The sequence below is a fragment of the Pristis pectinata genome, chromosome 7, assembly GCF_009764475.1.
Source record: "Pristis pectinata isolate sPriPec2 chromosome 7, sPriPec2.1.pri, whole genome shotgun sequence".
NCBI classification, from domain to species: Eukaryota; Metazoa; Chordata; class Chondrichthyes; order Rhinopristiformes; family Pristidae; genus Pristis; species Pristis pectinata.
The window spans coordinates 32,218,215-32,233,283 of record NC_067411.1 but is presented as its reverse complement, the minus strand read 5'-3'; the positions used below and the strand labels follow the sequence as shown (position 1 = coordinate 32,233,283).

General features: G+C 41.6%; 1 protein-coding gene across 1 annotated transcript in view; it reads right to left on the bottom strand.

Annotated features, from left to right (window-relative positions):
- The window catches only part of LOC127572770 (E3 ubiquitin-protein ligase UHRF1-like), a 103,299-nt gene that overhangs the window by 70,937 nt on the left and 17,293 nt on the right, over positions 1-15,069 (bottom strand). Inside the window, exon 2 of the mRNA XM_052020380.1 lies at positions 11,233-11,487. Within this exon, the coding sequence (XP_051876340.1) occupies positions 11,233-11,487 (255 nt within the window). The remainder of the gene's footprint in view (positions 1-11,232; positions 11,488-15,069) is intronic.

Sequence of the window (15,069 nt, the reverse complement as noted above, 5' to 3'; positions counted from 1 at the left end):
TATAGGACACTCATTATAACTACCGTCAAGACTCAAATAGATCATTCAGGTGACAACGATAGGTACTAAAGCCCATTTAAATTGTAATTAACCTCAGCTATCCAATTTGGACAGAATTCTTACTTTATCTCATTTTTCTGCAAGAAATCATTCTAAATTTAGAGATTTGTTAGTAATGTTTCATGTCCTTTGAATACAATGACATTCACAAAAAGAATTGTCTGGAGTATCACCATTAGTACAGAGAAATAATCTGCAAATCTAGGCATATTTTGATATAAATGAAAAAAATTAGGGAGACACTGCAGTTTCTCTCAAACCTCCAAGCACAACTGAATCACATGTACTCACAATATTAACATTCTGCCTTGTAATGCAGTTGACCATAACTGCACGGATATTAGTAATGTCTTAAATGCAAATGCAGTCACACAGCACAGATCCTTAAATTATATATTAAAATTTTGAATTAAACCTTAAATAATGCTTAAATCTAAAATATCCATAATATTACAGTTAAGTTTCTAGCAAAGTTTCAACATTACTATATATTAAAATACTTCATAATAAAACAGCAAATCAAGTAGCCTGGAGTGTAAGAAAACACAACCAATGAATACCCAACAGGTCTGCATATCAACATAGAAAATCAAATGGGAAAATTGAAATCTCTCTCATGTTCTCAGGCATCTCCTTCACAAAGATTGGCTGATTACCAAGCCCTCAACACTGCCTTTCAACCAGTTCCACTATCAGTCTGTGACAAGTGTTCCACAGGGATCAGTGCCAGGACCTTTGTTGCTTATGATATTGGATGTGAATGTAGGAGAAAAAAAAATTAGTAAGTTTGCAGATGACACAAAAATTGACGGTGTTTGTAGATAGTGAGGAAGGTTGTCCAAGCCACAGCAGGATCTAGATCAGATGAAAAATTAGGCGGATTATTGGCAGATGGAATTTAATCCCAACATGTCCAAAGTGATGCATTTTGTGAAGTCATATAAGGGGTAGGACACATAGAGTAATTGGTAGGGCACAAAGGAACTTTGATTAACAGAAAGTGGTAACACAGATGTATATGGTAGTGAAGGAGGAATATGGTATGCTTGCCTCCATAGGTCAGGGATATAATATAAAAGTTGGAACATTAGGTTGCAGCTTGACCAAATATTGGTTAGACCACATCAAGTATTGTGTGCAGTTTTGATCACCACACTGCAGGAAGGATGAGGCCGAGGGGTGATTTGACAGAGGTGTATAAAATTACTGGAGGCATAGATAGGGTAGTAGTCAGTATCTTTTCTCCATGATAGAGGTATCAAAAACATGAGTTTTTGGTTTTAAAGTGAGAGGAAGGAGATTTAAGAGTAATTTTTTTTAAGAAGAGTGTGGTTGATATCTGGAACTCACTGCCAGAGAAGGTGGTGGAATCAGATGCAATCATTATGCTTAAGAGACATTTAGACAGGCACTTGAATAGACAAAGCATAGGAGACAGTCCTAATGTAGCAAATGGGATTAGTGTGGATGGACAAGGTAAGCATGGATGTGGTGGGCCAAAGGGCCCGTTTCTGTGCTGTACCACTCTATGACCATCGTCATTCAGCCACTTTTGTACAGCATCCTTGCCCCTTTACAGAATTAAACATGCTCGATTTCTAACTTTTCGTCATTCTGATGAAAGGTCATCAACCTGATATGTTATTCATATCATCAGAGTTACACAGCATGGAAAAAAGCCCTTCAGCCCAACTTGCCCATGCCAACTGATGCCTTCCTGAGCTAGCCCCCATTTGTCTGCATTTGGCCCAGATCCTTCCAATCCTTTCCTATTCATGAACCTGTTCTGCATTTGCATTTCTCTCTCCACAACTGCTGCCTGATTCACTGAGTATTTCCAACACATTCTGTTCTTATTTTAGTTATTTTCAGCATCCATGCATCACTGATAATGCCAATGTTTATTACCAATTCCTAACTATCCTTGAGAAGGTGGCGGTGAACCACTACAGTTCTCCTGGTGAAAGTACTCCCACAGGGTAGGGAGTTCCCGGATTTAGATCTAGTGACAAAGGGTCCACACTATATTTCCAAGTCAAGATCGTGTGCGATGTGGAGGGGAACCTGGAGGTGGTGGTGGTGCTTCTTGGCACTGGGTGCCCTTACCCTTCCTGGTGGTAGAGGTCATGGGTGTATAGAGTGCTCTGGGATAATCTGCATTTGTAGATGGTGCAGTGCACCAGTGGTAAAGAGAATCGATGTTTAGGGTGGTGAATAGGGTACCAAGCAAATCAGTTTCTACGTCCTGGACAGTGTTCAGCTTCTTGAGAGTCGTTGGCTCTGTACTCATCCAGGCAAGGGGCAAGTATCCCATCATATTCCTGACCTGTGCCTTGTAATTGGTGGAAAGATTCTGGATATCAAAAGGAAAGTCACATAGAATCATACAGCACAGAAACAAGCCCTTCAGCCCAACTCATCCCTGCCAACAAAGATGCCCAATCTAAGCTAGTCCCATTTGCCTGCGTTTGGCCCATATCCCTCTCAACCTTTGCTATCCATGAGCTGCAGGATATTCAGCCTCAATTCAAAATCTTGGCATGCATATTTTTCTTTGCCAAATGAAGGAAGCACAAGAGTTACTGTAAGTGTAGCAGCCCCACTCCTATGGTTTGGTGCAGTACTTTGGAATGCTACGGATAGACCACAATTAATGCAGTCTCGAATAAACCCATGGGGTAGAAAACTCCAATTATCTACAATACCCATTTAAAGAAGCTTCTCAACTCAGTCCTAAGATCTGGTGTTTTCATGCACAAAATGGACAATGAGGGAGGACAAGATCAGTTCTTAAAGGTTTCTTTTTAATATTCAAAGTTTAATGTTCTAACAGATATACATTGAAATTATTCAAGAACTTTGTAGTAATTATAACAAATTCCCCAATGTACAAGTGTCATTGTTGATTTTTGCAGTGTATATTACTTTTTTATCCAAATAAACTATTTTAAATGCAGTAAAATGTAGCAAAGAGATCATCTGAGAATTTTTGTGCTTGTAAAGGGGATTAGGGAGAGGGATGTAAAGCATGACAAGCATTCTGCCTGGAAAATCTCCATTTTAGAAACTACATGTTACAAGATTCTGCAATTCACCCACTATTAAAACTGCCAGAAGAAAAAATATTTTCCACTGCACAATGCACTAAGTAACACATCTAAAATTAAAATGTCATGGATCAGAGTACCATAGCCTCCGTCGTCCCTTTATACAAGATATCCGTTCCAGAGAACAACACCCCGGTAAAAGATCTGAGCCATTCAACAAGTGACCCCAGGAATCCCTCCCATAAACTGCCAGGGATCCCGGAAGAGCACAATAATGCACTACACTAGTGATTGTCACCAGAGGTTTTCTATGTACATTGGTGTCCCTGGATTGGAAACTCCAGCACAGCTCAAGAGAAAAGAAACAGCTCTACAACACATGAAGTCCATAACGGATACAGCTCTCCCCAGCATCAAGGACATCTACAAGAGGCAACTTCTCAGGAAGGTGACATCCATAATCAAGGACCCCCATCATCCGGGTCATGCCCTCTTCTGGGGCCATCAGACAGGAAGTACAGGAGCCTGAAGACCCACACCTCAAGGTTCAACAACAGCTTCTTCTCCACTGCCATCAGGTTCTTGAACTGACCTGAAATACCCTAATTCTACCCCAGATTATATACTTCCCTCAACTTGCACTAATGTTGTGTTATTTTCTGTCTGTTTTGTTGTGTAAGTTAGGTGTAATTTATGTTTGTAATGTACTGTGCTGCTGCAGCAAAAAAAAAGCTAATTTTCATGGCACTTATACCCTAAACTTGAACTTGAGATCCTACAGAAAAGGCACAGACCTGAAAAACAGATAGTGGGTAGGAAAAAAAAAGCATGAAAGGTCCCACTTCTTTAGCAGACCCTTTGGATCCAAGATGACTTACTTCTAAACTGCTTCTATGGGTTGCAAGGTTGCTAATAAGGTCAATGTGAGAACCAGACTCTTCCACAGATAGGACAGGAGGTGACTAATGCGTAGTTTGCAAGGTGATACACTCCTTCCTCCACTAACGCAGGGATTCTGTGTGCTCTTGATGCATGGCCTTGATATCTCTTCCACTTGAGTGTTGAGGGGCCAGAGATTCCCAGGAATCAGCAGTGATGTTGCACTTCAAGGAGACTTTGAGCACATCCTTGCATTTTTCAAAAATCTGGTGTCAGACAAGCCAGTCACATGGCCAGCCTAAAGTAGCCTTGTGAGAGTAATTCAGTGCTAGGGATGTTGGCCTGGGAGACAATCTGAAGTTGTTTTGCTCGTCCTATCCAATATTATCTTCCCCATCTGGGGTAAGGAACACACGCCAAGGGTTGCAATGATGACACAATCAAGAGACAAGACAAATCAGAATGCCACAAAGAAAGCCGCTGCCAGGGTCTTCCACAAACATGCTTCCCATTGGCTGGAGAGCTGCTCCCCAAATTGTAAGCGACTGGTCTGTCTGCCTGGAAGCACAATGAACAGGATCTTCCACACAGGACAAGTCAGAGAGATGCAGAGAGCAACGTCAACCAACATGCAACCAACCAACCTTACCAACCTCATAAAAGTCTATCAATCCAGGGACTTTGAAGCTTCCTACTCAAATATGGCTGCCCACAGAAATTTGTTGCCAAATTATTACAACAAATGTGGCCCATCAGGTTCATGTCAGTTCCCAAAAGGGTAATCCCATCCTTTAAGTATACAGGAGGACAGGGATTACCAACTGTCCAGTCCTGCATGCTTCTGAGACATAGTCTATCTACAACAGATATCTCAAAGCACTGGAGGGATGCCACCAACGCTGGTTCCATAAAATCCTCCAAATCCACTAGCAGGATAAGTAACATCAGCATCCTTTCCTAAATCAAAATTCCCTGCACGGAGGCCTTAATAACCCTCAGTTGGCAATTGTACATCACTTGCATACTGACACCAGAATGCCAAGAGTCACCCCATTCCAAGCTGTCACAATAAGACATAACCAGATATACAGAGGAAAATGTTCTCAAAACCTCCTTTAAAGAGTGCAGTATCCCATTAGTTCTGGGAAATCCATGACTCATGACTGCTCAAAATGGAAAAGCAGTATTTGGAATGGAACTGGGAATCTTAAGTCCATATATCCGGAGATCACAGAAGCCCAGCATAAACACCAGTAGTGCACCACCTCCCAAACTAATCACAGGCCCATCCTGTTAAGAACCTCCGACCCCACTTGTGTGAGTGTATTCAAGTCCCATATTGGCCTCATCAGCCACCTCAGAACACACAGAACCATAGTGAAAGCAAGTCAGCCTCAACCCAAAGGGAATGCATGTGAAAAAAAGGTCACTGTAATGAAAGACCACAGAGCTTTTCAACCTTCCTCCATTCAAAAGCCAAACACTAAGTTCAGTCATCAGTTGTAAGGTTTAATTATCCATTTGCAAACATTTTTGATAGTAGATAAAACAATGGAAAGACTGCAACCTTACTATTCATCCCTGGTTAACAGTGCTAAATGCCATTTATTGTTGCCCAGCAACAAGTACCTTCCTCCAAAATTCATGTCCATTGACTTCAATAGAACAGATTTCAGAGGAAGACTCCAATGGGCTGACACTGCTACATGTAGCTGACCAGGTACAAGGGAAATATCTCATCAGATAGAAAACTGAGAAGATGATTCTGACAGAATGGCTATTAGCCTCAAAGGACTACCCATTTAAAATGTAAAATTAAGTATCATTTGATTTATAATAATATCTTTAACTCAGTTAATGTGCAAGTTGAAACCCAAACTAACAATGTGGTTTCTCCCAAGTCTAGATTTTGAGATCAAATAATCCCTAAGGTTTGAATGACAGATATATGTACTGCTGAGTAATTAAATTCATGTCCCACTGGGAACCAGTAATGGCCCATCTGGTCTATAATTTCCAAACGGCTGGTATAAAACAAGACACCAAGAATTTTCCCCAGACAAACCACATGGCACATGAGAGGGCAAGGCAGCTGCAATACAAGATGTAAAGGAACTTAAAAATAGTCATGTGATCTTTCTGGTATTGCTCCACTAGATGATATAAACACGCAGACTGGCACAGCAGGAGCTGTATTACTATTACAGAAGCTATTCCACAGGAATACAAGTGCCAAACATGGGGAGCTTCAAGTGGTAACCGTAAAGAAGTGTATAGATACGACCCAGGTTTATGTAGTTACTTGAAGCCGAGCAGAGTGAAAAGTGTTGCCACAAGTCTAAGATGTATTCCTGAGTAGTCTGTGTATAGCTAGGGAGGAAGAAATTGATAATTTATATGGGGATAGAGAAAGAGAAAAAGAGGGAAAAATATGAAAGTGGAAAGGAGAGAGTGGGCATGAGCTGAAGGAAGGAACAAATCAAGGACAAAAGGGATCTGAAGATTGAGAAGAGAGTTGCAGTTAATTTCGATCTGGTCTGAAGCCAGAAACAAAAAGGTGTATATAGAAGGAACAAAGGGAGAAATAACTGCACCAAGTGCCCCCTGGAGTTTTGGAGGGTCAGCAGAGAAAACCAAAGAAATGTGCAGTTTGCCAATCTCCACAGCTCCACCATTATTTACACACTGCTCATGCAAAAGAAGTGTCTCAGTCCAGACAAAGGGTCTCGACCTGAAATGATGACCAATATATTTCCCTCCACAGATGTTGCCTGACCCGCTGAGTTCCTCCAGTATCTTGTGTGTGTCTGATAGCAATCCCAGTGAAAGCGGTGGTAGAGAAAAAGTACTTTGGACAGCAAAATGGCTTCAAAGTCCTTCCCATCTCCAAGCACTTCCAAGCTACTGAGGTCTTCCCTTTCTATTCCAACCAAAATCAGATGGTATTAAGGAAGAAGATATGCCCAAGTGCATTACAAAATAAAAAAAAGCTTTATTTCTCAGTTCCTTCTTCAAAATACACAAAGCTGTGCCGAACATGTCCCTACCCTAAAAATTCCTAGGCTTACCCTTAGCCCTCTATTTTACTCAGCTCCATGTACCTATCCATCAGCCTCCCCATGCCCTGGGGAGTGTTATAGAACAGAGGGACCTCAGTCTATGGGGGTAGGACACAGGGAATGTCCGTGCCCCGTAGAGTGTTGTAGAACAGAGGGACCTCGGTGTACGAGGGTAGGACACGGGGAATGTCCGTGCCCCGGGGAGTGTTGTAGAACAGAGGGACCTCGGTGCACGAGGGTAGGACACGGGGAACGTCCGTGCCCCGGGGAGTGTTGTAGAACAGAGGGACCTCGGTGTACGAGGGAAGGACACAGGGAATGTCTGTGCCCTGGGGGAGTGCTGTTGCTGGAAGGATTCCCCGGGACCGGAGGGCTCAAGAGGCTGGACAGGCCGGGACTGTTCTCCCCCCAGAGGAAAGGGGGGAACCCCACTGAGGTTTATAAACCCACGAGGGACGTAGATAAAGTGGGGATGGTCACAGACTTTCTCCCCAGCCCCAGGGGTCGGGGAGTCTAAAACCAGAGGGTACGTGTTTGAGGTGGGGGGGTGGGGGGAAGAATTAAAGAAGCAGGTTTTTCACCCCGGGGTGGGGTGGGGAGACGGGACGAGGTGCCAGGGGGAGTGGGGAGAGGTGGGGATAGTTAATAGACGGGGTCTGGAGGGGGTGGGAGATGTTCGGAGGGAGAGGGGGCAGGTGCAGGGAGACAGGGAACAGGCTTGGGTGGGAGTCTGGGCTGGCACGGACCGGTTGGGCCAAAGGGCCTGGTTCTGTGCTGTGTGACTCAATGAGAGGGAGGGAGAGGGAGAGAGAGAGTTAACGAGAGGGCAGGTGGGAGGGAAAGAGAGAGGTCCTCAGTGAAGAAGAGGCTCCCTCTGCGATGGGGGTCCCCGACGGTGGGGGGGGGGGGGGGGGGGGTGAGGGGGACTCCCTCTTTAATGAGGGGAGGTCATTGGCACTGCCTCTCTCTCTCTCTCTGTCTGTGTGTGTGTGTGGGGGGGCCTGAATTGTGCTATAGTTTTTCTATGTTCCTATAAAGAAAAGTTAGCAGTTCTGTAGTATCTGGCAGCAACTGTTAAACATACTTCATAAACATGGAAAGAGGCAGCTACAGCCCTTCTTAGTTTAATCACCCATTCCCTCACTAAACTCTACCCAGTTCTTAAAATAATTCCAGGGGTTTAACTCTACAACTCTATCCCAAAGTCTATTCTAGGCATCAGTTACCAACGTTGTAATGTAACTATTTACCTATGCCCTTTTGCCTTAACTTGCACATTAGATTGAAATACAGGAAGTCCCCAGGTTACGAACGAGTTCCGTTTTTGAGACCATTCATAACCTGATTTTGTGTGTAACTCGGAACAGTGTCCGCGCATGCGCACTCGGTCCGGGGATCGCGGCCGCTCATGGCCCCGGCCGCACATGCGCACTTGGCCCGGGGTTGGGCCAAAGAAGGTGTACCGCAGCCGTGGTAGGATCGGGGGCCAGGCCCGTTTACGAACCAACCACAAAGGTCGGTTCGTAAGTACGGACGTTCTTAAGTTGGGGACTTCCTGTATTAAAATCTATCATTTACAAACGGTTTATTATTACAAATAAATATTTTCAATATTATGTATCATCATTTTGAGGATGGTCGATTCTTTCCAGCCTTTCCTCAGAGTTTCATCTGATAAATTCTGGACAGCAAAACTCAGCTTCAGAGTTGCTGTAAGCAGCACTGCAAGATTGAGTTGGTAGATATTATTAAATTCTGCAACCACACTATTCTGAAAGCAAAGCAATTAACCTGAAATTTACTGATCCAAGTTGTCCCGAGCTTGAAATTCTACCTGGGATGTATTAGAAATGCTTTTAGTTATCTTGAAATGGTAAAATGAAATTCATTATAGATCTGTATGTTGTTTTGGTAGGAAAGGTCCCCTTGGAAAAACATCTAACTGGTTAAAAAGAGATCCGTACAGAAAACACATTCTAAAAATAACAGCACAGATTAATAAAGCCGTAAAATTGCAAACAATGTACTAGGGTTCATTCCAGAATTGAAAAGCCAAGACATTATGTTAACTTTTTAAGGACGTTGTTTACACCACGCAAAAGTACAGTGAACAGCTCCATCCTATTTAGAAAACGTCAAAGCTCCAAAAGATGATTTATTTGAATAATACCAGAATGGAGAGATTCAACCTTTCGGGATATACTGACCAAACTGGGGAATTGAGTGATGACTTAAAAGTTTTGCAAATTATCAAAAAGCTTACACGTTAATGTAGAAGATTTATTTCCATTTGCTGGTACTGGAACAAGGGACCATAAAATCAAGATCAATAGTCAAACTGAGAACATAGAAGAAATGTCTTTACCCACAGAATGGCTACAATGTGGAACTCTAACACGGACAGCTGAGGTGACAGCTCAAGTGTAAATGAAGAGGAACTAGAGGCAGCTCATGCAGAGTACAAACATATTAATGGATATTGACCAAATGGTCAGTTACTGTGCTATAAATACACTGCAATACTTTAACAGGTCAGTAGAAGCTAATCATCATAAACTGTCACTAAGATCTGAGATTATTAAGCAGCTTCACCATAAAGACTATAAACATTCACAGTATATATTCTCCTGAAACAAGTCAGAGCATCAAGTTCTAGGCTCTGTCCAACTCCATTCTTCTAAGCGGTTGGTCCAAATGAAGCTTCATCTGACCACGTGTTTGCACTTCAAAGGGGGATAATGACCACTAAAAAAAACCTCAAAGGTTAATATTTTATACTCAAGGTTTTTGAAAGGAAGCTGTTGTGCTGTCTTTTTGGCAGCAAATCTGAAATTACAATTGCCAAAACAAATAACATAAAACACAATGCAAAACTTCAAGCCTTTAATAAGCATGGCTCAAAACGGCAAAATTTTTCAAGTACTAATGCTTGAAAAATCCTCACTGAATTACTAAAATTCTACTGTATTATTTAGAATCTTAGTGGGGAGTCTCTCCTTGTTCTCTTCCCCTCCAGCATCCATAAGACATGGGCCAACCTTCTTCAACTCACAACTTAATCTTAATGTAAGAACACAAGAAAATAGGAGCAGGATCAGACCACTCAGCCCCTCAAGCCTACCCCTTCATTCAATATGATCATGGAAGATTTTGTCCTTTAATTTACTCCTTTATTTTTGTTACATTTCCAGTTTGAACAAAATGATGAGGACAGGATATCAGTAACATATTTCTGAACATCAGAAAAACTGCACATGATGGAAACCTGAAACAGAAATAGAAAATGCTGGAAATACTCAGATCAGGCTGCACCTGTGGGAAGAGAAACTGAGCTACGTTTCATGTCTTGCACTTCTGCTTGCACTTGTATGTCTGCTTGTTCTGTTTCAATTATATAGATCTGGAGATTAGGAGAGGGCTGTTCTACTGCTTCATTATTGATTAATGAGTGTCAATACATCGAGATCCATCAGTACCAGCAATGTGAGACACACAAAATAAGAGACAGAGATTTTAATTTTCTATGGTATATAACTCCAGAATCCACAAATTAAAAACAATGCACTGCTCTCAACAATTTTCCCATTTTCCACAGTATCTGATGGCCCAAGTGTAATTACCAGATATGGGATCCTGAACCACACCCTTGACACACTACACTGATTGCTGAAACTGCCAAATTCCCCGCAGTCAACAGTAACTAGTAATCCACCATCATCTATTTCAACAAAACATCCAGTCCCTCAATCACTTAGAATCACAGAGTAATACAGCATGGAAACAGGCCCTTCGTTCCAACTCGTCCATGCTGACTGTGTTGCCCAGCGAGTTAGCCCCATTTCCCTACTTTTGGCCCATAAACCTCTAAACTACTCCTTTCCATGTACTTATCTAAATGGCTTTTAGGTGTTTCTCATGTGCCCACCTCAACCACTATTTCTGGCAGCTCATTCCAAATGCACACCACCCTTTGTGTGAAGAAGCTGCCCCGATGTCCCTTTTAAATCTCTCGCCTCTGATCTTAAACCTATGCCCTCTTGCTTTTAAGCATCCTCTCACTGGGAAAAAGACTATGTGCTTTCATCCTGTCTATGCCCCTCATGATCTTATATCCCTCTATCAGGTTACCCTTCAATCTCCTATGTTTCAGAGAACGTAACTGCAAAACAACACAGACACACATTTACCTTATATAATCCAAAACCCGGATCAATGAGAAACGATCGAGTTGATGTGCCAGGACGATTTTTCTTGCTATTTTCTGCACTGGAAGAGGTTTTGTCACACTCACTCTGTGACGAGCTACATCCCGAGTCACTATCTGAGAGCTCAACCTCATTTTCCTTTTTCTTCACAGTGGAGGAAGCAGGTTGACGGATCAGAAGTTGGATGATATCATTCAGTCCCACGTTGTAATCAAAAAGACTATGGCCATCCTCTAACTGAAAAATGAAGAAAAATGTCTAAGTCAATATATTGTTCCAATTACACCAAAATTAAGCAAAAATCAGGACAGCAATTTTGACTTTCAGAAAATATACACACATGACTGCAACTTGTTTTTTTTCAGTTGTAGAAAAGCATAAATGTCAGAGATGGATTTCCAATATTCTGATTCACAAAGTGAAAGATACTTTTTTTAAAAACAACTGCAAGCTGACCTTTATCACACTCCCAAATACTCACAACTTTGATCAACTTAACTTAACCCATATTGGCGCACTTATTTTTTTTGAGGGGTTCATTTGGCAATGAGAGATGGATTTGAGTGAGATGCAAGGCTGTAAATAACAAAAAACTGAGTGATATAGAATGCAAAACTTAAACAGCAAATAAAAAAAAACAATTTATCCTGATAAGATACCAGATTATAGCCAGCTCTATGATTTACTCCCATCCAGTGGACTCTTTACACACTCCTCTTCCTCACAACTTTAGTTCATTTGCTTCAAGTTGTCATACTGACAAAACTAAAGAAGTTGAAACAGAAAGCAGTTACATAGACTGAAAGAATCAAACATTAAATAGACCATATTGACGTTAGATGGTACCTTTGTAACCCTAACAAGTACAAACAAACCATGCACCAATTCCTAAAACCCATGCATTCAAGTAAACCTTGATGTTTGCTGTACATAAACTTAGGACATTTGCACTTGCTCTTATCTATTTGTTTCTTATGGCTGCACACAAAGTCACTTGAAACACTCCTTGCTCTGCAAACCCATGAGGCACCTCCATTCAAAGTGTTAATAATTAACCCTTTTCAGGCATTAATAATTAACCTTCCCTCAGCTCTAGAGGTTCAAAACACAAAGAACAAACCCATGGGATTGCCACATTTCTCTTTGATTTTTATCCTCAATAACTCCTGAGCTTTACACTATTCAACAACCTCAGAACAAATAATAAACTCCAATGTCAAGCACAGGGATGTATCAGGGCTAAAAATAACCAATTTTTTAAAAGTGTTATTCAGCTCAGCAATGTAGAAAGAGAACAGTCTGCCACAAGTTTAGTCAAACAGTGATTCAATTCTGATGCAGGTGTGAAGTTATATCACAACTCACTGTCTACTGCTTAATCACATCTGACTGAGAACATCCCAACAATCTTGGTCACAAAAGTACAAAGAGCATTATATCCTCCAATCCTTCAGCCTCTCCCAATAACCTCTTCAAAGTTTAAATGCACAACTGTAGCACAAATACCTGTAAGAACTTGTGTACCACATGGTCTGATGATACATTTCTGTACCAGCCACTGTTTGTTGAAACTTTACTACATTGAAACATTAATACTTTCAAACAAAAGGGATGCTTTGCTTGAGCTCCACCTCCACTATTTGCCTTAGTGAGAAGCAACACTAAATTCTTTCTTGCAGCGCATTATATAATTCCTAGTTGATTGCTATTTTGCCATACTGCTTGAAATGAAATGGAAAGACCAGAGAACGAAATTATTAAAAACAGTTGTTAAGAATATGCTGTATACTCTTATTGTGTGATCGGCTTATACTTCAGATTCCTTTCATTAAACCTGAAAAACATTGCTACCAATCCTCAGACCACTATCTGCATTGATCTGAAGAAAAGGTGCACCAGAAGTCCAACTAAAATAAGGAAATATGCACTACAGGCAAGCAGAACATAGTCCAGAAGCATGATTAAAATATAAATAAATCTAGATAGTTGGACATCAGTGTTACTCAACAAAGTTGTGCTCTTTCAATTCACACTCACACACCCACTGCAGTGTACAGGCAGACTGCTTGAAGTTCATCTAATCTTTGTTCCTCTAAAACAAAGGCCTTTCATAAAAAGGTAAAGATCTCTTGCTAAGATTACAGCCTGACAGGCAGTGGGCAGGCTCCAGTATTTGGCCAACTTATCGCATTCAAAAGCAGGCCTGGGCAATGACTATTTAATTGGCTAGAGCACAAGAAAGCCTATCTTCATACTCATGCAGCATTCAATTGTGCACTTCCAGCAGCAATTGTTCAACAGCAGAAGATCCAGATTAATTGTCCTTATCTGCAGCCATGGCTATTGCACTCCTCCTGCCAACAGCAGGCAGTGACGTCAACTAATTCAGCATTAACTGGAAATTAAACTTCTGTCTTAATGGTCACTCAATGAATATAATCATACAACCACAAGGGCAACCCACACTTTATTTACTCTGTTATCCATTTGAATGTGCAAGTACATCAGTGCTGCATGAGATGGGATCAGACTCTCCATTCTCTTCGTACTGATTACTCAATTGCCTCTGGCTCACATACAAATATGACGACTTGGTAATTGGTTTATTATTGTCACATGTACTGAGATACAGTGAAGACCTTCTGTTTGCGTGCCATCCAAACAGATCATTCCATACACAAGTCCATTGAGGTCGTACAAAAGGAAAACAAAAGAGAATACATAATATAGTGCTACAGTTACAGAGATAGTGCAGTGGAGATAGACAAATAAAGAACAAGGACCATGACAAGGTAGTTGAGAGATCAAGGACTCATCTTTATCGTACAAGAGGTCTTTAGAGCAAGAACTGCAGATGGTCAACTGCCTGTCATGCTGTAACTTATCAATGGACGTATAACTTTAAAGGAAAAGGATTATGAAAACAGGGGATCTAAGCCGCCTGGGGCTCCACCATAGCACCAAACGAGTGTGCCAAAAATATATTTGTTACCCAAGGTTTCAATGAATGCCCAAACCCAATGCCTTTCAATTGATTCAGACCTCAGAGGGCCAGCCTCCATTCTGTATCACTCCCTTTCTATCGGTCTGGGGCTCCAGTCACATATTGGCTATATTAGAGTATATTAGAGGGTATTAGAGGGTATTAGATATAAAGGAGAGGTTGCCTGATAGAAGTTTATAAAATCATGAGAGGCATAGATAGGGTAGACATAATCTTTTTCCCCCAGGGTAGAAATGTCAAATACTGGAGGACATTCATTTAAGGTGAGAGGGGGAAAGTTTAAAAGAAGTGTGGGACAAATTTTATTTTACACAGACAGAGGTAGGTGCCTGGAATGTGTTGCCAGGGGAGGTGGTGGAAATAAATACCTTAGTGGCATTCAAGAGGCTTGTAGATAGACACACAAATGTGCAGGGAATGGAGAGATATGGATCAGGTACAGGCAGAAGAGATTTAGTTTAATTTGGCATCATGTTCAGCACAGACATTATGGGCCGAAAGGCCTGTTCCTGTGCTGTACTGCTCTATGTCCTATATCACCAATGAAGTGTGGCGTGGATGAATTTACTCCTTCTGTTTCTAGGACTCTCTCTGGGTTTGCATCTGCTGAGTTATTCACTTCAAGCAATCTCAGTCCAACCTTGGAGCATTCACTTTTCACCACAGGAGTCCAGAGCACGTGCACTGGATTGACACGTGGGGTTGGTCACAAGAGAATCTTTCTAACACAGATGCAGCTGAGAAGACTGTCTTGGAAGCAAACAACTGGGAACACCTGCAGTCGTTAAAGTCAGAAGTACAAGTTCATTTTCATT